Genomic DNA, 25583 nt, shown 5'->3' with positions numbered 1-25583 from the left:
TTCCAGTAGAAAAATAATTTAATAAAGGGATAAGTTTCAAGAAAATATCTGTATAGTAACAACATTTTAAGTAAAATGTCCACAAAAATATACATGTCTAGTGTGATCATACATAAGTTTTCCAGCAAGTCCTGTTTTAAACTTGGTTCACCCATCTAAGTTTCCATCTAGGAAAAACCTTCACTGCTACCAGATTTCCTGGGATATATCAGTTTGCACAAACAGAGTGATACGAGAAATGTTTTCTAAGTGACTTTAGGCTCACATAAATAAACTTTAGAGTTGGTAACAGTCCAGAAGAGATCAGGTTATACCATACCATGAAAATAAAGTAAATACAAGGAAAGCAAAAGTCAGGTGCCTTGGGGACACTGTCAGGCAGAAACATCAGCCCTACAACATGCACCACACAACACTGACACAGCTGGAAAAGGAGGGGGATGAAGGAAAGATGGGCAAGAGAAAGGGGAAAATCCCAGGAGAAGGAATTGTGGAACTGCCAGGGAAAAGCACACATGAGACCAACGGATTTCTAGAAACCAGACAGGGTTGTAACAGAAGATAAGCTAATTGCAGGAATATGAACAGGAATCGGTGGAGAAAGTTTATTTCTTATTTTTCAAAATGGCTACTGAGCTGTAGAAATAACACATCTGTCCCAGCGTCCCTCACCAATAGTGCTGATTCAGCTGAACAGCTCCAAAACTGATGCACTTCCAGGAGAGAAAAATCCGGTTACAGAAAATTAAGGATGCAGGAGTACAGGAGGAAATAAAGAGAACACATTCCACCAGCAGAGGACAGGAACAAAACAGGGAAGAGGAGATGCCAAACAAGAGATGCCAGTTCTGTCAAAGCGAGATGTACACTGCAACAAAAAAATACAACAGAACAAAGTCCATCCCATGGAAAGAAAATGGAAAACTGCTAAAGAAATAAAAAGACACACATTTTCCAAAAGATTTTTTGTTTGTTTTATAATCAAAATTTTGGGGTTTTTTTACATAGACAACTGAAACACACCAATATTTTGTGCGAAAAATAGTTTTAAATAAACTTTGCTCGTTCTTTGTACATTCCGATATACATATGTAACAAGGTTTATGGCACTGTAACCAGGATCAAAATCATATAAAGGAACGAAATAATTGCTCTTATTTATCCTTTCCGAACCAAGCTGCTGCCATTGCACTAGTAGACTTCAAAAATTATTAGTAGGCAGCCAACAGTATCTGGTTTGAACACTCAAAACAAACCCCAAATTATTATTGCACAAGAAGCCAGTGAAGGCATATGGCATAGAATGATCAAAGTCCCCTTACTGTTAAAACCTTACACCCCAAAATAGAAAAATAGAACTGGAACATGAAACACGCCAAATAGATTTCTCTTTATTTTGTCTTTAGGTTGAGTCAGGAGTGTGAAAAAAGTGCCTTGCAGACTTTTGAAGCTGCTCCAATTTCCTTTGCATCGGTGAGCGTTTTGCTAGGTTATCTTTAGCAAAGCCTTTGCAGAACGAAGGCCCTTCTGTTTCAGGGAGGGGTTTTATTTCTGCTTTGTTTTGGCTGTTTGTGTTTCGTCTTCAACTTAGGTTTCTTCAGTCTATGAACCTGCACAGACTACTTAGCCATAAACTCTACAAGTAGCTGGAGAGGAGGGAAAAATAAAAAGGGGGGGGGGGAAGCCCAGTATTTCTTCATCTTGTTTTGATTTTAAAAAGTACTCCTTTTTGCTCCAAAACCTCCCTGCTCTGCCAGCATCTGGGAAGGAAATCACAAGAGCATCCCAAACACGGCCAAGTTCTTGGATCTTTAAAAACCTTTCCTTACAAAAAAAAAAGGTTTTTATTCACAAAAAGTTTGCCACAAAACCCCCCTTTGAAAGCTAAAAAGAAAAACCCACCTCCCACCCATCACTGCCCCAAATCAGGTGAAGAACAGGTTAAGCCCCTTCCTTGACCGCATCCTCGCCGTCACACCACGGTCTCTACGCCAATCAGCTTTGGTGTGAGGATGCGCGGTGTGACACCGTTGTTTAGGTCTTCTTCAAACTCCAGTAACTGCCCCATAAAGTTAAGGTTTGGGGAAATGATTGGTCGTTTGCCTTTCACAAATTTATAGGCATCCGTCATGGTCATGCGCGTGTGCTTCATTAAGTACGCGATAACAATGGTGGCAGAGCGGGAGACACCGGCCTGGCAGTGGATGAGGAGGCCTTTTCCACACTGATGAGCTTCCTCTGGAAATGAGAAAGACAGGAGAAAGTAAGATTTCTGCCAGCTTCTAAGGGAGGAAAAAGCTCAGTGCAATTAAGAGTAACTTAATGTGAAAAGCCCCTGTATTTATTTGATTACAAGCACAGCACTGTCCCCTTCCCCTCCAGTCCATCTTCCTTTGAGACTTCAGAGTTACTGCGCATGAAACACTGGAAGTCCTCACACTCCCTTTTATCTCTTTATTAGGCAGACTGCACATTGACAGACACTGCTGAGCTGACAGGGAGCATGAGCAGCTCAACATAGGTCAAAGCCTATGATGCGTCAGCTCAGGCTCAGTCTCCACCTCGGTCACAATGCCACTGTGTTACTTGGACACTACCTTTTAAAAAATGGAGTGTTTTCAGATTCAATTCCTAACAATACCTGTTTCAAAGCCCTATTGTTCTTTGAGTCTTTTGCAAAGCTACTCTTGAAGCAGCCTCAGTGGGACACTCTACTGTGGTGTCTCTGCAAAAGCAGGAGCTGGCTACACACAATCATGCTATTCACCATGATACATCACATAGAGGGATGCAGCCTGGGCAGGATAAGGGAGGACAGAGCCTCTGGAACCATGTGCTAATAGGACACAAGGAGGAGAGTTACTACCACACCATCCTCATCTTCCACAGCTTGCTTTTGGTATCTCCCCCAGGAGATAAAACTTTCAGGATGCTTCACTTCAATCTATTTGTTTTGCTTTAATCTGCAGGAGAAGCATGAATTTAGTCTGCAAGTTCTGGCATGAATCCAACCCCACCAAGAGTATGGCTCATCCTGAACCCCACACGCTCAACCTGTATGGTGAAAGCATAAATGAAGCCAACTTCCCTCTAGAGAGTTTTACCAGTTACTATTTCAGAAAGCTGAAACTCTCTAACGCATTTTGACACACTTTCCCAAAGAGTTTTTGATGATTTCATTTCCTATGGCTTTAATTTCAGCTAAACCTGGGTTTGGTTGTGGTTGTTTCAAGACATATTTAAAGAAACATAGGCCATGGATGTGCAGTTTAAACATTTCCAAATCTTCTCAAATGCAATTTAAAGCTTACCCTGAGGAAGGGAAAGCTTTGACTAGTTACTTCCCCAGCTGGCTCGATCTGCTATGGAGGAAACCTCTCAATGGAGAAATATTTGTTTATTAAAAACACAGACAGACCCTCAAGCTGGAATTATTAAAATGGAAAGTAAAATGGGTTTTGAAACACTTTCCAAACCTTTACAGAGCAAGGCTGCTTTCTCTGCCCTTGGTAAGGTCATAAGCCAAACACTATCTTCTAGTGGTTTCAAGAGCTCTAACCCTGCAGTTCATAGGACCCCAAAAGGACCTCCACAGAGCTTTAGTTTCTTTATGTAAGCTTAGCCTATTGCATCTCCCCATCTTGTTGAATTCAAAGTTTAAGGTTTTCCTGGATTTCTTTACCCAGCTTTTCTTCCCAAAGGATCAAAGTGAGGTTCCCTCTCCCCTGCCCTCAGAGAAGGCTTCTCTTCACCCAAAATGGGGTGTTCACCTTCCCACGCACACAGCAATCAGCAGTCTGGGGAGCTGACAGCACTACTGGTAGAGCCAGGGTTGTGTTAAGAACACTAGGAAGATTTGGTTTTATGTCGAGATCCTTTGGTCCTCTACACTGTAGAGGACAAGCCCAAGGGCTCCTGGTAGAAGCTCTCAGTGGTAAGACTCAAGCTTTAGTGCTGCACCCCATCTGAGCTGCAGTGTCAGCAGTGATTTGCCTTGTCACCTTCACTGAAGTAGGTAGCATGGCTACAGACTGTGTGCATCGGCGCACAGTGAGCCCCTGCCAACCCAAATTCAGACAGAAATGTGGCAAGCTGTCTGCTTGAGACCAGAGAGCCCATGCCAAGGCATATGGCAGGGACAGATGGGCTCAGAAGAATATGCTGAGCTTGGACATCTTGCCCTGGGAACTAGTCCCACAGCTGGGGCACAATCCTTGCTGAGCCCAACAGCACAAACAGGCTTGAGTTTCAGGAGCACTGTACCCACATGCTGACCCAAGTGCCTTAAACACAGGGCAAGGCAGAAAACAGCCCTGCACTCACTTCAGCATGGGGTCAGCCAAGGACCTAAGCTGTGATACAGCACAGAAGCACACTTCCTTAGTTTAGTCCTCCAACATCAAGCCTGAAGTATTGGTAAAGAGGTTAGCGAAGCCTCAGCACAAGGAAATAAAATTATGTATCAGTGCATATACATCTCCCCAGCTCATGTATTTCAGAAAACCTCTCAGGACACATACTTGTGCTGGGGAAGCACAAGTGGACACTGATTTACTGCAAAAGCTGTGCCTACAAAGACATGGAGAGGGACAAGGGAAGGTCCCCAAAAGCTTTCAGTATCACGACCTGATGTCCTTAGTGACCGGCCTTGCTTAAAGAGGTCACCTGGCTTTAGCCTAGATGACCAACCAGAGATCAATGAACCCCTAAAGATGGCAAGGGTTGTGCTGTGTGGATCGCAGTGAGGTTCAGAGCAACACGGGTAACGCTGCTGGGTCATTTCTTCAGCAGCCTCCCCAGTTTGCTGTGGACTCATGAGTTCTGTGGTGAACTTCCTTACACAGCCTAAAGGGTTTAGGGGTTTATTAATACAAGTTTTCATCACAATCCACTCACACACACACACTGAAGTCATAAATCTAATGGTAGAACAAGTGAAGTGTGAAAGTTTGTCAGTTTTTTCATGTGATAAGTTAGGAAAGACTCAGCCATCGTTAAGAACAGTTACTATGAAAAATTGGCTAGAAGCCACTGTTGGAACTAGGAATGCAAAGGAATCAAGAAAAGGGGATGACAAATGTGCCAGGTCTCGGGTTTTTCCTGAATTTGGCAGCCTGGAGGCAGGCATCACTATTGATGATGTACCCCCAGACTACTTAACTGGATACGCCAGAGATGAGGAGGAGAAATACAAGGTGCTGCTCAGCATTTCTGACAACCTAAACAAAAGCAAATCTGGCCTCACAGAGCCTTCAGGGTAGTCAGCAAAGCACAAAATTCATTCTAGATCCTTACAACAGGTAAAAAAGAAATCACCAAGAGTATTTCCAGTGAAGGGTAATTACCAATGAACTCGAAAGCCTCTTCAAAATACTGCCTGAGATTCTGCTTGTTGCTGTCAGTGGCTGGGAGCCGCTTGTAGTTGAACATGCCTTTCTCATAGTGGTACAGGGGCAGGTGGGTGGTCACATTGATTACGTAGCCGATGTTCATCCTCTGCATCTTCTCCAAGTCCTGAGCATCGTGCTCGTTTCCGAGGAAGAGGAAGGGCAGGATGGGGGTGAGCTCAGCATTCTCGATGTCCGGCGTGGTGGGGATGGACTGAGGTAGCGTGGGGGGCACGGCGGATGCACCGACCCCGCCTCCCCCCTCCGGGCACTCTTGGAGCTGGAGGGAGTTGTCGCAGAGGTTTTCGTGGTTCTGCCTGAAACCGCTGAGTCCTCCTGGGGAGAGAGACCAAGCAGATATATTGGTTACACACCCGAGGTCAGCGGCACTTTGGAGACACCTTTCTTCAGAGCAAAGGACTGGAGCTGGCATTATTGTCCCTATCACGGTGACTGCTCAGAGCATGGCTGCCAGCAATAAGGGTGCCATGAATCAATGGCACACATTGTTCTCCCCGCCATGAGGCTCATGATGGCAAGGAAGAGGCAAACACACCTTTGTGCAATATCAGACAGGACCTGGGGGAATGGTTTTAAGCTGACAGAGGAGAGATTTAGGTTAAGGACTCTTCATCAGGGACTGTAGCGATAGGACAAGGGGTGATGGGTTCAAACTGAAACGGGGGAAGTTCAGGTTAGATATAAGGAAGAAGTTCTTTAGTGTGAGGGTGGTGAGGCACTGGTACAAGTTGTCCAAAGAAGTGGTGAATGCTCCATCCCTGGCAGTGTTCAAGGCCAGGTTGGACAGAGCCTTGGGTGACATGGTCTAGTGCGAGCGTTCCTGTCCCTGGCAAAGGGTTGGAACTGGATGATCTTAAGGTCCTTTCCAACCCAAACCATTCTATGACTCTACGATCAGTGTGCTGAGGCTGCCCCACCTACGAGCCTGTGGGAGAGGCAAGGGGACAGGACAAAAGGCATTTTTCCAAGAAGGAAATAATCAAAACCACAAGCAAACAGGCTAGCATCACACCAAAGTAGCACAGTGAGCCATCTGGGACAGGCTTCAGCTTTCTCTGTCCATAGCAGACCTGCCTGCCAGGAGCAGCCCTGCAGGGCATTCCCAAATGGGGTTGGAACTAGATGATCTTAAGGTCCGTTACAACCCAAACCCATTCTGTGATTCTATGATAGGTGGGTACAGCTCACACCAGCATCGCTCCAGGGAACAGCACATAGGCATTTGTGCAGGAGAACAAAAGAAAACCTCTTCTCCCAACCCAACAGCACCTGAGGTGCTCACTTCACATGCGCTAAACAGCTCTCCTTTTTCTGCTCTGGTTGCCTGAAAATATCTAGCGAGAGTTATTTTTAGGGCACTAATATGGATTGAGAAATGGACCTGAGCAGGAAGGGAGAAGTCGCTTTACTCTTTTGGCTCGTGCTTCCCTGGCTCTATTGCACATCTTGCTGTCTTTTTTAAGCAGTATTTCACCCGCCTTCCTTTTGCCAGCTCGGCAGAGCTGGAACACCAGGACCAGACCTTCTTTCTGCACCTCATTCTGCGATTACATCAGGCTCCCCACCTGCCCGGTTCCCATAGCGATCGCACAGAGCACACAATGACATCAGCTGGCATGACATCAGCTCTTTGAGCACAAACAATACAAGAAGAACTACTCTGTGTAAGGCCTTTTTGGTAGGAGGAGAGTTCCTGGGAGCCGCTGATGTAATGCTAACAGGTGGCTCCTCCAGCAAAAAAAGGCGGAAAGAGGAGAAACACAGTGATATATCCAGCCCCCCCTCCCTCCTCGCCCACAAAAGTGCACGTTTCTGCTGTACCAGGATACTTGGAGTCCTGCTCCGCATCGGGATGGGCCAAGTGTTCAGGCTGAATTGCACTTTGTTAAACGCAAGCCAAAAACACACAACCCAGGAGGGGGGAGAGCTACGCTGAAGTTACTCGAAAGAGCTACACTAGCCAAAATAAATGTGAATGTCACCACCCCAATGTTACTTTAAAGTAAATAAATAAAGAAAGGGTTATTTGTGTTTTCCAGGCTCTTTCATAGTGATTTAGCAAAGGACTATTTTGAAACAGAGCAAGACTTGCTGTCTCAAGGACTCTTGACTCAGACACAGCAAAAGGCTTTGATGTCTATGTTTTGAGTGCTGCATCTCACTGTGTCCACATACCTGCCCATAAGGTGGGCATCTTGATGCTCTGTGCAGTACTCAGTGGGCACCAGGCACCCAGGCTAAGTTACAACCAAGCCCCTCTAACGCTGCTCTTCTTCATATGCTGTTTGTAACTCGCTTTCCCAGAAATCCTCGAATTGCCCACAAAATGCAGAGTACATCCCCCGTCTTAAAAGCATGCTTGTCTTCAGCTGTTCCTGCTGTTTACAACACACAGCAAACAGATCTGCTTTAAAGATCTGCACTCACAAAGTTGTTGTTACAACAGGGGAGATAACAGAGAGAAGAGCAAGGATGAGAATCTGAGCTCCACTGCCAACTGCATCAACTATTTTTGATGGGGTCTGAAAAGTCTTCTTAGTCCACTCAAGAAAACAAACAAGTCTATGGTCCTCAAGCTGAAGATGTCTAAAGTCTCATCCAAACCAACAGCCCCAGCCTAGAGCCTGGGCTACAGACTAAACCTAACCCACACTCCCATCCTTCTGCATGTGTAAGCAACCCATTCAGCTTAAATATTGTGGTTTAAACAACCACCAGAGCATGACAGGATTCCCAAGAAAACCCCTGAAAAATAAGTTGCTTTAGTGAAACCAGAGACAATATTCACTTTCCATCTCTTCAGCAGCCTTCTAGGAGTAAGTGGCCACAGGCAGAGGTAGGATCCCACTGGTTCATCACTCAGGTGTGGGCACACTAGTGGTGTAGCAGACACCATCCTGTTTTGCCAGCTGCCTTGGAAGACACAACAGAGCTAGGGAGTCCAGAGCAAGCTCCTTCCTCACCACCTATGTCCTCCCTTCAGGGCCTCTGCCTGCCCTGCTGGCCAGAAGACACCTTTACTCCTGTCACCAACATTTCCTCAGTGTGAGCTTTGGTCCAGTGTATGAGAATAGGGAGGAGAGGACAAGAGACCATTACATCGTGCAGAGTTATTTCAAGCAGTATTTAAAGTACCATACCCAAGCAACTCTCAGCATGTCCCTGGAACAACACATTACTGGGGACATGATTGCTAACCTGAGCCAGCTCAGACACACGAGAAAGGGAGGACAAGGGACATGAATACTGGTACCCAGTGAGAGGATGCAGCAAGATACAGTCACAGGGAAGCTGAACTCTAAAGCCGACAGCAGGATCTTAGCTTGGACCTGAACTGCCATACGAGTCACGCAAGTCCCAAACCAGGGTCCAGACATCTCGTGAGTGCCGTTCCCTTAATCCACTCCACCATCCTCACCACACACAATCTTTGCTGCTAGCTGTAAATACAGTGCACAGGGTATTCCAGTGCATCTGTATTCCCTTGTCAAGCACTTCTTATTTTGGCATTTAAAAGTCTTCATGCAGTGGAGGAGAGGAGGTGGAAGGGAAGAGGCTGTACCTGGAGAGGAGGCCAACACGTAGCTACTGCAAGCCTGGTCTAAGAGTCAATTCATTGAACTCAATAGGACCAAAACGTATCACTGCTATTGACAGCAACTCCAGATCACAAGGAAGCTCAAGACAGACATTGAGTTGCTGGAGTGGGTCCAGAGAAGGGCAACAAAGCTGGTGAAGGGCATGGAGCACAAGTGTGATGAGGAACAGCTGAGGGATGTGGGGACCCTTAGTGACATGATTTAGTGGTGGACCTGGGCAGTACTGGGGTAGAGGTTGGGCCTGATGATCTTAAAGGACTTTTCCAACCCAGCTGATCTTACAATGCAGAGACTCCACTCTGTTGTAACAGAAGCTGTTTCATGGTTGAACTTGCTCAAGCCTTCCCAAACCAGGGACATGAAAGAAGCATTACAGGGGTCTGTAACAGGGAGTGTGGAGAAGCACAACCTGGCAAAAGCCTCCAACTAACACAGAAGTAAGCTATGCTTTAAAAGCAGTTTTTCGGCTGCTATTTGCATCTGCAAGTTTTGAAGTCTTGGACAATCCGAAGTCTGCTGTCGCTTGGTGTTTTGGCAGGGCAGGATGCATCATACACAGGCAGCATAAGCAGAGCAGCAATATAATACATCCACCAGGAAAAACCATCAGCATACATAGCAGTACAGCTTGAGCAACAGCCATGAAGCCTAGATTCAGCTCTGGCAGCTTACCTAGTTGTTATTTTATCACTGAAGGTGGCTACAATGTCCACTTCTACAGAATGTTGCACTTTAAACATACCACACAGCTTTAATAATCAAAGAACAGCAAAAAGGCTGATGGCCAGGCCAGTGTGACACAGCCTACACTTGGATGCAGGTTAACATCAAGTGCTTTTGTGCACACTCTGCTGCAAAACAGCTGCTGGGCAGGCTTACAAGTGGAGGCTGAACCTACTCAAATCCTAATGAAGATGGACATGCAAGGATGCCCAGCACTCTGGGGAACTCAAGGTATTTGTTCCATAAAGAAATGACTCAATGAAGCAGGACACTTCATGTGGCAGATGGCTTTGCCTATGTAGCAAAACACAACAGAAGACAGAGAGCTCTTGCTTGCCACTGATGTGAAACAGATATTTTTGCAGTTATCACTGCATGACATCTTCTAGCATCCTGCCCTGCCAAAACAGCAAGTGACAGCAGACTCCAGGTTGTCCGAGACCTCGAAACTTGTAGGAAGTTTCAAGTCAGCACTGCACATGCTCCAGCTATTCACACTTGTTTGTTGAAGCTCTCTGCAGCCATCTGCCCATAAATATCTCTCTTAATGCTCCTCAAAATCCCCCGCTGAACAGCACCCAAGCAGCAGCTGGGCACAGATCTCCCAGCTCCAAAGCCACGCAGGAGCCCAGGGCTCACATCCGTGCTACAAGGCCAGGTGAGCAGATGAACAGGAGCCAAAGCAGCTCCGAACAAATAGAACAAGACAAGCAGCATGGTGCTTGCACAAAACCCATGCCAAACATGGTGTCTGTCATCTGCTGTCAGAAAGAGGGCAAACAGAATGCAGAACTGACACAAAAAGTATGGCAGGAACTAGGCAACCAGCTTTTACAAGGGACCATGACCTTGCGATAGAAACAGTCATCTTTGAAGAAAGCAAGAAGAACAAAGCTTACCTACACAGGTATTATACAAGTGTGGTTTTTTTTGTTGCGATTTTTTCCTTGTTTTTAATAGAATATTGAGAATTACAGTACAAGGAGTACAGTACCACCTGCCTCTCCTCTGTATCTTCTTTGGCACCTCTTTCAACCATCACTGCTGCTCTGTGGCGGTGTGACTACAACCAAACAGGATGTGGGTTTACAGTATGTTTTGGTAGATCTGCAATATGTTTCCTACCTGGAAACAGGCTCTAACCCCACAGTAAAGGGAGTGACTTTGTTCCCTTCTGTGAGAGCGCTCTAGTGAGGCAGTTACCATGCAATACCCTCACCATAAAGCAATACCTTTGCATTACCTCATCGGCACGGCCACACTTTGTTCTGAGCGCGGCAGGTACCGGGTGTTCCCACTACAATTGCAAACAGGAACATATTTTTAATACATGACGGGCTGCAGATGTGGGATCCACGTTTAGACAGAACACGTGGTCCCGGGAGACAAACAGACCTTTTATACCGCTTTCAAAGCTGTCCAGGCGGATTTCTGGATCCACTCATCCTCGATTACAATACCACAAAGCCAGCTGGAAAAAAATAAAACCAACACACACACACACATGCATATGCGCAGCGAGAGCAGAAATTGCAGGATGCTGTGAAGCATAAGCAGAAGAGACGTTTGGTCTGTAACTTCCCCTCCTCTTGCACTGCCGGGGTCTCACAGCGGGAGCAGCAGAGAATTCAGGACACTGGGGTTCTGGCCACCAAAAGCTCCACTCAGGAAAAGCCAAGAGTTAAAAGACCCACTCAGCATGAACCCTGTCAGTACCAACAGCAAACTGAGCCCCTAAGGCTGTGTTTGAGTGTTTGAGGTCGACATGTTACAGTGAGCATTTGGGGCGCAGGACAGAGTTATCAGACAATTGGTGCATATCTGTTTAAGATGACGCTTTGAATTTGTGCAAGTACAGCCTGTTCCTTTAAACCTGTGACCTCATTTATTTACATTACTGCAGAAAAGCACTGCCAGAAGCAACAGCTGATGACAGTCTCATGTATTTTTCCACTAAGACAACAATTAAACTGCTCCTGTGTTATTAATGAACAGATGACTTTGTGTCAAGTTGATTCAAAGTGCAGGATGCCTCGAGATTAAGCAAACGTGACTCCAGCATGTAAAAATAGAGGCTAGGTACTGCCCACATGCTTTGACCACCAAGGTGCTGTGCCTTCCCTTAGCCTGGCAGGACAGTCCAGGGCCTGCAGGCACCCTCCTGCTGTGCATTATCAGTGCCCAGAGGTCCTGCTGCAGGGTGGCACACTGGTGCTGAGCCACCACTGCTTTAATGCCAGCATTCGGCCTGCTCCTGTACTATGGGCGAGGGAAAGTAGAACCAAGTGAGATGCACTTAACCTCTGAGCACCGTGTCTGCTTATCTTTTTTCCTTGCCATCACGTATTCCTCCCCTTTGGCTCGGGCTAGAGTCTCCACTGGCTTCAGCAGGTAGGCAGCATTGCTTTCCTTGTGCTGACCTTCACGCAGCAGGTTTATGGAGGGTGAGGCTGGCTGAACTTATTTGGAGGCAATGACTTGTCCCCAGGTCACACATCTGTGGTAGGAGCACTTTCCCATGCAAGGTGAAGCAGTGAGCTCCAGCACAGAGATGCCCCAAGGGACACTGCTCCCTTCCAATACGGGCAGGTTTGAAGCACCACTGCTTGCTTCCCTCCACCAATGGAAAAGGAGCTGTACAGGCTGAAGCAGCATTCACCCAACATACACCAAATCCACTCCCAGGATATGGGGCATCCACCCAGACCACCTCTTCATACCACTGACCAACATAACCAACACCACTGAGCAACACTGACCAACACCAAACAGAAGTTTATGGCTCTGCACAACAAACCTTGTATCTCAGCCAAAACCAAATCAAAGACTCACTACCTTATCTCCAACACCACCAGATAACATGGAAAGAGTAAAAAGCAGAAGAAAAGCACCTAATACTCCCTCTTGAGCAGAGGTAGGACTACTGGGTACTAGGCAGGGACAGCATGGAGGCAGCGGGGCTGTACCCACAGAGCACAAGAGACAAGACCACCTTTCAGTGAAGCACCTTCCCATGGCTGCTGCTGGCACCATCTGGGGATCATCCTCTGCTCATCCTGAGGTACCAAAAGAAGAGATGCTCAAATTCCCTGAACAACCCAAGACAGCTTCTTTCCTTGTTCAAGCAGGGCTTTGCTTCCCACACCTCTTCTAAAGCAACGGGGCTTATCCAAGGAGCTCGCTGTAGAAGTGTTCCTACTCTCCAAGGCAGATGTCCTTCTCACCACAGCTGTCACTGAGCAGTGCCCAGGGCTTGCCCACACTGCCATAGGAAGCTCTGCATGGTTGAAAATATTGTATTTGGCCCATACAATGGGAAGCTGAGCTGAGAAGGGCAACTTCCTTCTGTCAATAGAGGTGAGGACCTATTGGGCAACACTCACCCAGGTGACATCAGGAGTTGCTCCTTTGATTTCAAGGAAATTGTGGTTTGGTGGTTCTTGTTTGCTCGGATTTAGAACACTGGAAGGAGATTTATGAGAGGTTAAGCCCACAGCAGAACATCCTCTGCAGTACAAGGAGACCACAGTGACACCAGGACTGCTTTACACAGTACCATTCCTGCTGCTAAAGAAAGGGAGCAGAGGGAGGAAGGAACAAATTAAATCCATCCTTCTACAACATAAACCTCCATGCTTTCTTCAACAACACACATTACCCCCATTTCCCACAATCAAAGGCATAACTGAAAGTTTTTCTACTTCTACTGCTGCTAGCAAGTAAAACAGGTCTGACTTCCTGGTTCTATGAACGTATTCCTCACCTGTCTGCAGGAGGTTTAAAAGACCCTGCACAGGGCTTCCTTCCCTATTGCCCACACAGCATTCAGCATCAGCCTTGCCACAAAAGATTAAGCTTTAAACAAACATAAAGAAGAAAAAGTAAACATAGCTCACAAAGAACAGCTTCTACCTCGACACACTCAATCTAATCTAAGCTCTCCCTCTAATCAAGCTGCCAACGGCACTTCAAAAACAGGCAAAACCCTGCATTCTACAGAACGTGCAAGGTCAGGTTTTTTTCCATGTGGGAACTATCCCGAGAGCTTGGTTTGTACACAAATTCTGGCCTAGAGGAGTTACAAGCACATCCTTGACACAACTGCTTTGAGGTCCCTGCAGAAGTCAAGTGTGACGCCGGATAAAGAGGCAAGGTTTCCCCTCAGCACTCAGGCACGTGGCCATGCATTTGCATGCTGTTTGTAATGCCATTTCACTAGTGCTCTCACCCCTTGTCACAGAACATCCTCTCGCACTGACCTTTACAGCCCCTTCCCCTGTCAGGCTGTGCCAGAGATGCTGGCTCTACATCAGCTCCCAACCCTTCGCTCTTCTTCCGCAGAGGACCACTACATCACCCAAATTATTTCCAATTAGAAACAAATAATAATTACTTCTTTTTTTTTTTTTTTCCAAACCTGCCACTAAGGAACACTTCCTGAGATTTCTCTCTACTTTTGTGCCTTAAACTTCAGTTTTTCATCAGATCCTAAGTTTTGGACCCATACAAATCACACACGTCCCTTCCCTAGATCACTCACCAATTTTTCCCAAGAGATGCCACCACCTTCTGGACTACTCACCAGCCTCTGGAAGCTGCAGTGAATACTTCTGGACCACATCTGTGAGTTCAAGACAGTGGTTCTAGCCTGTAACTGGAAATTCTCCTATGCTGAGTCTGCCCATTTGAAAGGAAAGGAAAAATAACACCAAAAATATATTCACAGGAAAATAAAGCACACATCAGCATCCTTCAGAGTGCTGCGTTATCACTGGGGAGCAAGTCAGGAAGGTCAAAGGAGAAGGCCCGCTCTCAATTTTGGTACGAGGATTAAGCTATACAAGAATGTAATTAGGAACACGACAACAAACCCCACATCCCAAACACACTATGGTGACAATTCTGCAGCCACAGACGACGACTGGACTTGCCTTCCCTGGAGGGCAAGCGTTTATAGCAGAAACTCAAAATTAGACACGTTACAACTTCTCATAGCAAAAGTATGCATTCCCATGGGGAGGCAGGCTAACATGAAGTCCAATTAAATAATCACTGGAAATGTCAGCATAAACCCTGAAGGAATACATACTTCTACTGTGAAATGCTCCCACTGGAAATCATATTAACAAAAAGGTCATCAAGAAATGCTACAGCTATGTACAAAGGAGCAGGGGAAGCAAGGGGGGAGGGGACAGAAACTATTTTAACGCTATAAAGATACCACAGATGGTCTTACATTGACAGAGAGCTACAGGTCTGCTTTCAGACAGAGGCAGAGCAGACCAGATCTGCCCAAGACACCAGTTTTGTTTGGTTTTTAAATCTATTCCCAGTTCTCTCCCTGCCCATCACCATGTGCATCCCTCAAGCAACTGGAGACAGCCAATAGCCAGTGCAGTGCAAAGGGCTTTGGCTCAGCCTATCCAAGGAGGGAGGATGATCCCAGTAGCGTGTCAGACATGTGTAATCCTGGATGTATAGGAGTGGACGTTTCTGTTTAATTCACGTGTTTTAGAGAACACTGACATTTTCATGGCTCATACTCACCCTTTTAAGGGCAACCTCTTCAGGACACATTACCATTGTTTCTGACAACAAAGAGCAGGCTGCTTTGCTTCCCCTGAGGATGAACACAGGCTCTTTCCCGGTCTAAACTGCTGCCCCTCCACACGAGAAACACCAGCAACATTTGCATTAATATGGAAGGAAAACAGGGTGCTGATACACCACACCAGCGTTTGGGAGTGCCATCCATTCCTGATGGATCTAAGCTTTTAAAATGAAAAGTTCCTATATTTTTGGCTAGAAATAATAGTATCTGGCTCTGATTCGACCCTTTCCAGCAACATATTTCAGAGTACATGAAGAAAACCCAGAGAAAATAAAAGGCGCTGTCTTCACATACCAGCAAATTACTGGAACTAGCATGGTGCCAGCCAAACCCCACTCTGACACAGCCTTCAGGGCCAACCCTGCCATAACTTAAACCCCAATCCTAATGGTCATGGAGGCAAGACCCTAAAAATCCCACAGGGCAAGAGAGCTGACCCAGTTTGCACCCACATACTCCAGAGTCAAGTGAAGAAGAGACACATTTGCAGAATCCAGAGCTAAGTAACTATCAAACAAGTAATGTGTCCAGCCAGATTAAAAGCAGCCCAAGTCTCCTTGCCTCCTCAGGCAAGTTAACACTAACGTTTCCCAGGAAGCATAAACACCATGTTATCCTTCTACAGCAATGCCATGCTGCCTTGCAGGACTGACACAAACACTTATGAACCTAAGATTAACCTCATGTTAAACGATCACATTAAATGGTTTTGCGCTTAAAATATGCCAGCAAATTCTAAGTGGCAACAAAAGGTTTGTTTTTAGTTTCCACCTCCATTATTTTAGCAAAGACCAAGCAGAATTAGAGCCCATCACCAACACAGTACATGTTCACTGCTCTAACAACAGCTTTTCCTTTAAAACATTGTTGGTCAACTGCTTACATAAGGCTTAATATCACACTTCGGCATAATAAACTGAAGACAACCAATTCAACTGCTATGACAGAAGCTTGAAAGTTATCTTCTAGTTTCCAAATCTCTTTAAGCCATTGTCAAAAAATATGTATGTATGATAATTTATGTGTGTACAAGGAGAAACATTTGTTCTTTTTATCACCTTTAGCTAGAAGCAGTTCTCTGTTGCAGTGAGTCAAGTGGGAATTAACCCAGGCATGCTGTACACTTCTTAAAGTTAGATCATAGTAAGAGTTGCAGCCAACATGTTCACATCACTTTATTATTATTCTCTGAATTTATGTTTCCCAATTTCCTTCTTCAAATCCATCATCTTGGAAGCACAGTGATGCACATGTACAAAGCAGCACAGAATCATAGTAGGGGTTACAAGGGTCCTTCATGACAACAGGGACTAAGTGGTACCAAAACCTACGAGGTCCCAGTTGCTTCCCCCAGACTTGCTGGCTCAGGTCTCTCTGCACACACTTCCCCCCGGGACATGCTCTGTGGGGCACCTCTAAAAACGACTGCCAGGAGGTCATAAGCATGTGCCTCTTCTAGACCTTGGTGTATTCACTAGCAGTAGAGCTTTCCTTCAGAACAGAGATAACCTGCTCACCCAAGAAGAGAAAGATACGAAAATAAACCTTAAAAGAACAAAACCCACCTAGAGGCAAAAACCAGAGCCTGCAGTTTATCACTGTAGCAAAAATGGAAAAGAAAGGAGTGCTCCTAAGTCTGTCTTCCACATTCTGCAACAGGCAGTTGTGTTGTTCCCACGGAACACAGTGATGGTGGATGAACCTGGGTCAACCACACTTCACACTGATGGCAACAAGAGGGAGAAGCTCAGTGTAACAAACAGTGCAAAGGACAGAAAAAGAAAACCCAGACGGATTAAAATAACTTACCCATGGCCTCACAGCAAGTCTGCTGTGTGTACTGTCACAGAGCAGAATAACCACTGCATAGCCTTGGCCAGAGCTCCCCTAGCCCCAAGACTGCTCTGCTGTCTAGGCACAGTTATCTCTCTAGCCAGATTACCCTCTTTCTCCGCCACATGGGAGACACGCTTACTTCTCCCATCTCCCCCTCTTCTCCTTCAAGACCTAAAATACTGCTGTACAGTTCCAGAACCACCTTCTGGAGGGACACATGCTCCCGGGGAACCAACAACTCTCAGAGCAGAGGAGGACACATCAAAACCAACTTCCAGTGGGCAGAAATGCTTCCGGACAGGAGGATGCCTTAATCACAGACAGTAACTGAAGAAAGAACTTCCTCTAGCAAAAAGTCACAAGGCAGTAGGGGAAAAACAACTACAAAACCCCAGCTTACATGGTGATAACAAGAACATCAACGAGAGTTTAAGTTTTACAGTGCAGAGGTGTTCAAAAAGTGCTGAAGACAGGTTCAGGTGAGCCCCTAGAAACAAAGCTCCAGCCCAACAACTGCTCACGACAATTCAGCCTTGTGATTGCTGTAGCCAGTGCTCTCCCAGGCCCACCAGACTTCCCAACACGGCTAAGGACCACACATAGCCTCATCTCACATGCAAAGGGGCGATGCATTAGCTCATCTTCATGGATTACCATAGTCTATTTCTTTAAACAGTGTGGCTTCTATCGCCCTGCAAGCCTATACTGACTATTTGAGACATATTTCCCTCCTGGTTAGCTGCTAAACCTGCAAAACAGACAGATGTTAAAACTGTGTACCTGCTGCTTCTATTTATGGCATTTCTTCACTTCAGAGTTGCTTGAATAAATAAACCCCTAATTATAACGTGGCTTTTCACACAGTAAATGGTCATAGCCAGAGACCATAGTGGTCATCAGCCATAGTGGGGCTGATCCCCACTTCAAATGCATCGTAAAGCCAAGGTAATCTCACTACAAACTTCTGTGCTCCTAAGCACAGTAAGAACATCGGCTGCTGCTCTGGAAGGCAAACAACACACACGTATGTCTAGACAAACAGGTCCATCTGTATTAGCTAACACCCAGTTTCCACTCAAACCTCAAATACAGCTTTCTCTACCACCCTGAGCCTCCCAAAAAGGCTGTGCTCACCTTAAGAATAAAAAGCCAGAAGACATACCAGGAAGCAACTCTATAAAGATCTTACTAGTAAAGTGTCTCGCCTCCAGCAGGCATGCACGTGAGGCATCCAGCTAATTAAAATCCCAGCATCTACCTACCCAGAAAATTGCAGGGAATGTCCCTCCAGTTTAAACAGAACTGGGGCCAGATTTTTCTTTACAAGCCTCAGAGAGATTTGCCTAACGTAACAGTTTGCTTCTTGACTCTTTGTTTGATTTCCAAGGGTATGAGAAGCTGAAGAGCTTAAAAAACCCCACAACCAAACACCAAAACAAGCCTTCTTCCCGTTCCTTTTTTTCCAAGGCAGTGCCATTGCCCTCTTCCCTCCAAGGACAGTTGAAATGTGACGGGCACGCCGCAAGCCAGCACTCCCAACTCTCAGATGCCACCATCTGGGAGGAAATACTACATTTTCCATTCTATTACTGTTGAATAGGCAAAGTTTAGAGGTACACTCCTCTGCAGAAGCATCCCTTCAAAAATACAGAAAAGCCTGTGGTCTACAATCACAGTATTGCTCCAGTTTATCTACATGCAAAAGGTGCAGACATACACAACTGATTTTCAAGTGTTACAACCAATGCAATTATTTATTCCAATGGAGAAAGATACTTTTTTAAGCTCTAGCAAAAGGAGCCTGAAAAGTGAAGGTGAAGTCTCAGCCTTAATAGAGCCAGCAGAAGTTTTTTCCCCAGTGACTGATGGGGCCAGATTTCCTCTGCAGCGCAGGGGGAACACACTTTAGTTTGAAGCACATTGGACGCCTCACACGCATTACTTAACACTTAAAAATACACACTTCCCTATTAGAACCATGACCTAATAATTATTCAGTGGAGATCTCTGGTGGAAATAGGCACCAGGCACGTGTTCCGTTGGTCAGCTGGATTTGTTGACCGTTGCGTCAAGTTCTAGTCTCCAATACACTTGTGCACTGTCATCCAGTTAGGGCTTAAAGTAACACCAACACCGTTAAGTTATATAATTACAATCATAATTAACGATTGTCTTTGCAACAGATTATAACCAGGTCAGGTACTTCAGAAGGCAGTATTTTGATTGAACATGGGACAACATAAGCCAGGTATTTATTCCTTTTACAGCTGTCTCAATCTCTTTATAGTTGTTCCAACTTGTGATATGCGCCTTTGGTGTGGTAAGAGATCTGAAGCTATTCTTAGATCGTGGCAGAAAGCATGAAGTGGTTTGCTGGCAGGTCTTATACTCTCTGCTGTAATGAGAGCAAGTCACTTCATTTATTTCCCTGTTAGATGAGCTATGAGAAGACTGAAAGCCAGAGCATAAATAAGCTCCCAGGACCCGGAACAAGAACAGAGAAGCAACCAGTTGTTATCACCATCAGCTAGTTGCTCACTAGCCCCCTGCAGTAGTCTAGCCATTGGTTTAAAGCACATGGCAGGGGGGAAATGTATTATTTGCCTAATTGCAATTTGCACCTCTGCTTTTAAATTTGCTGCTTCCCTGCAGTCAAACACAGAAGCCTTTAAAAACTAACCACAAGACTTCAGCAGGTTCACAAGGCTCCTGCTGATGGGGCTCAGAGGCAGAGGAGGAAGGGAAGGATGAAGACAATACCAGGACACCAGCCAGGGAGACAAAAGCAAATCCTCTTGTGCTAAAAGCTGTTGAAATGCATGGGCACAGATGCTTCAGCTTTTCATTTTTGTTTCATTTGCAGATTCTATTTAACTTGGAAAACAGAGATGCTCAACTCCAAACCTACGCATTTCATTCTAGGAAAAATACTACTTTTCATCTGAATGCAAATGAATTTCCCACTTCCTACTTTTAAATCCAGTGGCAAACTCAAGTACACAAACCCCCAAGGCTCCAACTCACTTTTGCTACGAGCTGGGGTGCTCAGGGAAGGCAGAGACTCCTCACCATTGGGTTTGCAGGAAGGAAACAGACACAAACCCTCTGAGGAGAGCCAGGGCTGCATCACCATACTCTGCCTCCCCAGATTCAGTGACAGCTTTGCTATTGGCCTCAGGCAGAAGGGACGGTGGCCTCACAGCACTGTTTTTTTTTCTCCTTCCCTAATAAAGAAAAGGCACCCACAAAAAGGGAGGCCTTTAAGTTTCACACAATACCACGGTCTTGTATGAAGGTGTGTGGGTATGGGGGAAAACTTGACTTCTTCCTGTTTTGTACACAAACAGACTGAGGAGCAGCAGCTTCATCCTTGACAGCTTAGCCTGCTGCAGCCCATTTAGCAGCACTGTGAAATAGATGTTTGTTTCTTTGTGTATTTAAATAGGGGGTTTATGCTTGCCTCAAGTGCTATTGGCTGTGAACAAAGAAATGAGCAAATCTTTGCTTCTAAGGAGCTTAAATCAGAATTATGGAAATGTTTTATTTATGATAAAAAAAAGCACTCCATGATAAAGGAAACAGCCAGAGACACACAGGATAGGAAGGGAGGAGTACAGGTCTTAACATACCCCCATACCACAGCATACATAAAACCCCAACGCTCCCTTTTCACAGTGCTAGTTTATATACTGGTCTACTACATTAAAAATAAATCAGGCCACCTCTTTTTAACTGAAGCCTAATAAGGTGCCCCATACATACATTTATCTATAGATCACAGCCTGGCCTTTGGAAGCAGCACAGGGTTTCTCTGCTGCTTAAAAAGACACAGGCACCCAAACTCAAAATGCACATGGGGCCACATCGCTCCCCTCAGCATTCTGTAACTCAACCCCTGGCTTTTGTCGATCAGATTCACCCCAAACGGCAACGGGGCTGACAGGCAGCACCAAACATGGAGAAGGTGGCACCAGATCAGGGGGACATAAACTTGGACAGGCAGGCTAGCAACCAGTGTTTGCAAACACAACACAGGGGGGGGATCAGATGGGCTGGCAATAAATTAGGACCAGATTGCAGCGAGTGAGAGAAAGCGCTGGAAATAACAGACAGAGGCAAAGAGGGCTCCCCAGCTACCCCCAGCTTCATTTCGGAGCCTGAACCCAGGCGTGTGCTGAAGCATGATGGAAAAAAACCCTATCTGACAAGTGAAACCAAACAATGAGCACTTCCAGCACTGCTCCTCTGCTTGGAAACTTCACCACAGCCTTCCTAAGTGCTGCTCCGTACTGCACTCAACTCCATCAGAGCCCAGAGTGAGCCCCACTCCAAAAGAGGGGAGAAGGGTTAAGGTGATGGGGATGCTATTCACTCCATGCTTCCAGAGGTAAAGCCTGCTCTGGCCCAGCCAAGAACTACATCCAAAGCAAAGGATTTGGTTGCATTCCCATCCGTATCTGTCAGCAGAACGGTCTGGGGAAGGGATTCCGGCTAAGCAGGCCTTTGAGGCAGATCCTAACATTTCTCAGGGTTGAAAACCAAAAATGGCCCAAGCAATCCCGCAAGGACTCAGTTAAACCCAGTGCTGGGTGGTGGGAGAAGGGGCTGCCCACAGCCTGCCTACAGGCCCAACAGCTCGGTGCTGCCCAACTACTGCTCTGCAGCTCCATCTCAGCCAGGATCTTACTTTAGGAAATAACTGACAGTTTGAGGTCTACACAAGTTCCAGTGTTTTCAGAGAAACACAGAGGAAAAACACCTTCAGAAACTCACTTTTCTAAGGATAGGAAGGTTCACAGACTACAACCATACACCTGGTGGCAAAGGCTGTACAACAGAATGATTATCACCAGAAATGCAGGACTTCAGCGGTAACCTCACTCTGCAAAGCAACTCCTCTCCCTCTTTTGTGGATGAAGGGCACCATCATGACCTGAAAGACTCAATAAGAGCATACTGGGAACCTGTAACAAGTATCAAAGCAAGCCCAGAATGAAAATATACTTACTGGGAGCAAAAAATTACTCAGTGCAATTTTAAGCTTCCACCAGATACACACGCAGAGGAGTATCTCACAGGACCCTTAGCGCCTATAAAGCTATGAGGAACGGGGATAAGCTATCAGCCTCATCCATTCTCCTGCCACATTGTGCAGGCTAGAACAGAAAAACTGAGTGAATTAAATATAGTAAGAGCTAATCAACAAATCATAGAATCACAGATTGGTCTGGGTTGGAAGGGACCTTAACTTCCCATAGTTTCCCAGTGCCAAAGCCAGTCTCTGCCAACCATGCATGCCTCTGAACGGCATAAACACCCAGGGGAAAGGAGATTCAATCTAGAGGGCAGCATTGTTATAAAGAGGAGCTACAGAATAAAGTGAAGAAAGGGAAGTGTCTTTGGATGCTGCCTTAACGGGCTTGTTTCCCCCAAAGCATTAAGGGATAGACCAAACACCACATTAAAACAGGAGCCTTTACAGGAAAACCATATATGCACACATACGTGTAAACACAACACTTTCAGATCACTTTTTAGATTAATTATCTCTCTGTCCATTATTCTGACCCCATACCACCAAAACAAGGCTTGAATATTCCCCAGGTTTTGCTGACTGGTCCATGATGCAATGCCTCAGACCAAGTGGCCTCCTGACTCCTTCCTCCTCCCTTCTACTACTCTCCCACTGTCCATCTCCAGCACCTAGGAGTCCAGTTTTATATGGACTAAAATAAGGTTGCTAAGTAAAGGTCAGTCTGACAAGCTAAAAGAGAAGTATACCCTCCTGGACCTCTGCCCCTTGGGTTATAAATACTCGGAGCAAACACGGGGGGGAAATTCTTTGTCTGCACAGACAGACACCAGGAAGCACGTTTCCTCCTCCTTCCAGTTCCCACCCCCTCTGCTACTCAAGGGCAACAGAGAAAAGCAAGCATCTCCCTGCTACTGGCTCAATGATTTATCCATGGAAAGCATTTGCTTTGCCACTGGTGGCTCAAGGCATGCAGGCCCTTCTAGAGGTAAACACAAGCTTTCAAAGCTCAACCATCAGCAAGGCTGACACCAGAGGACACGCACTGCAAAGGGAACCACTACAAGTGGGCAAAGAGGAAGATTACCTTTTAGGACTAGGGGTTCCTTGCCTTCTCGCTTGAGTGACTCCAGCACTATGTGGAGTGGCTGGGAAGGCATTACCCTGCTTGGCTCATTGGTATTCTCATCATAGACTATGATTTCTTTGGAAAAGATCCTCTTGAAGGAGTCCTTGCCTTCCCGGCAGGAGATCAAGTCCAAGACGGTGATCTTGCCCTGCTGAAGCCTTCTCCGGCTGATCTTGTCAGAACAGTTAATATGGACAGCCCCTTGAATGTGGCTCTTATTATACTCCATGAATGGCCTGCAGTCAATGATGACAGGCCCTTGGCTCTGTTGGTGGCTCTTGCTGCATTTGGTCATCTTCTTCGCCAGGTCATTGGGGTAAATGATTTTGATGCTAGCGAGTTGCTTGGTGGAGGCCGAGACCGGGCTCCCCACACTGCCCAGCGGGCTCAAGCTGCCGGCGTTCTCATTGCTGTTGACCATTTGGTTGGCAGGGCAGGCAGTGGAGGCTCCGGCGCTGCTGGTGCTCGCTTGAGTTTGGGCCTGAGCGTCCTTGTCGTACGTTGCCACAGTGCAGCAGCTGGCACTGCTGCATCCACAACTCAGGGAGCGTGCAGAGCCGTTGGATGAGGGCATATACGTGAGATTAGCAGTCTTTAGGGACACGACAGCTGTGCTGAGCAGACTGGAGTGGCTCTCACTGGCAGAAGAGGCAGATTCAAGATAGCTTGAGTCTAAACAAAGGTTGAGATCCTGAGGTCTCACTGGCCTCGAAAGTGCCACTACTACCCTGTCGTCTAAAGGAGATGGAGGCATGAGGAGGCTGAGCACTAGCAAGTTAAGAAGAACTCAAGATCACCCTGCAAAAGAGAAAAGGGAGGGGGAATGGGAAGAAGAAAAAGGTGATGAAAACAGATCGTGAAGTCACATAAGCCCTCAGGTACAGCAATTTACTTCACCAACACCCCTCATCCACAGGTAACAACCGACCAACCCCTCTGACAGTTACCAGCTCACAGTAGTTGCTAAAAGCCCTTTTCCAATCCTACAGCAAACACTTGAGCTATCTGCATGCGTGCACTCCTAAGCCTGGGCTGTGCAGCTACACCCAGGAGGAGGCATTTGTCTACATGCAGATGGTGCTGAGCTATTCTGAAACCCCAAGCTGCAAGCAAGGCATGCAAGTGATAATGACAGAGAGGCACGTTCTCTTGTTCCCCTGCTTACTGCAAGGGAAGCAACCACAGGGCTGACTACAACTGGGAGAAACACACAGGAGCGGAATGTGTCAGTGGTGACATGCAACTTTTCCACCAAGCTGGAATAAAATTAGCTGGTGAATAAGTTATCTGAGTTGGTTACAAACTTGAAAACATAGAGCTAAACAACACCCAGGAGAAAATGGGAAATTTAGGTTCTGGAGTTCTTTACAGAAAGTAAAGCTTCCATCCGCCTGTTAGAGGTTAATCCAGCCCCAGCTAAGCCCCCAGCTCGAGGAAGGCTGCTCTCCATCAGTCCCAGAGAAACTCGTTCCCTCTTCCCCAGCACATCTCACAGCTTCTAGGAAGAGGGGTTCCCTGCGCCCCAGCAAGGTCACAGCCTGCCCAACCTTTAATAAGAGACAGCACATGGAATTAAAACCCTCTTTTCCACCCGGGCAGGAAGCAGGACGACAAGAGCCACACGACCCAAGAAAGCCCAGGCACTGTCTCCCGTTCCCCGGCAACTTTTGAAGCAGCGGCGGCTCCCGCTGGAAAACACATCCCAGCACCAACTTCCCGAACTCCGCCAAATCCCCAACAGCGGGCGGACACTGGCCGCTGCCCATCCAGCCCCACTGATACGGGGCACGGAGATACCCCATCCCGTCCAGCAACACCCCATAGCGGGGAGGCCCCGAAGCAACCTCCGCTCAAGGGGCAGCGAGAGGCACCGCGACCGGCGGGCTGCGGAGCCTCGAGGGGCCGAGCGGGCAGGTTTCCCATCCCGTTTTCCCCTCGCCCTTCCCGCTGCCTAGAAAACAGATGAACACACACCAGGAGCGCCTCCGCAACTAACACAACTGAACAACCGAGGGGCACATCCCGGCTCCGCTACCGGGCGCAGGGACGCGACGAGCGGCACACGGCGAAACCCAAGTTTCACGCCGGGGCCGCTGGCCCCCGCCGCTCCGCTCGCCCCGTGCCGCACTCACCGGCGGGGCGCGCTGGGGCCCGGTCCGTCGCGGCTGTGGCTGCGGTGGCTGCCGCCGGTGCTGCGCCTGCCGCCCGCCGCCCCGCGCCGCCCGCACCATCCTCCTTACTTTCT

At 46.8% G+C, this 25583-nt stretch overlaps 1 protein-coding gene across 2 annotated transcripts; it reads right to left on the bottom strand.

Moving 5' to 3' along the window:
* DUSP10 (dual specificity phosphatase 10) lies at positions 1–25583 on the bottom strand. Of its 2 annotated transcripts, none has more exons than XM_065679830.1 (4): positions 25471–25583; positions 23297–24136; positions 5346–5723; positions 1–2238 (listed from the first exon to the last, which is right to left on the bottom strand). In XM_065679830.1, the coding sequence occupies exons 2-4, from the start codon at positions 24090–24092 to the stop codon at positions 1973–1975; spliced, it is 1440 nt and encodes a 479-aa protein (XP_065535902.1). In that variant the 5' UTR covers positions 24093–24136; positions 25471–25583; the 3' UTR covers positions 1–1972. The 2 variants fall into 2 exon arrangements, with proteins under 2 accessions (XP_065535902.1, XP_065535903.1); XM_065679831.1 differs by lacking the exon at positions 25471–25583 and adding an exon at positions 25313–25440.

Source organism: Lathamus discolor, chromosome 5 (genome assembly GCF_037157495.1).
Source record: "Lathamus discolor isolate bLatDis1 chromosome 5, bLatDis1.hap1, whole genome shotgun sequence".
In the NCBI taxonomy this organism is placed as follows: domain Eukaryota; kingdom Metazoa; phylum Chordata; class Aves; order Psittaciformes; family Psittacidae; genus Lathamus; species Lathamus discolor.
This window is presented reverse-complemented; position numbering and strand designations above follow the sequence as displayed.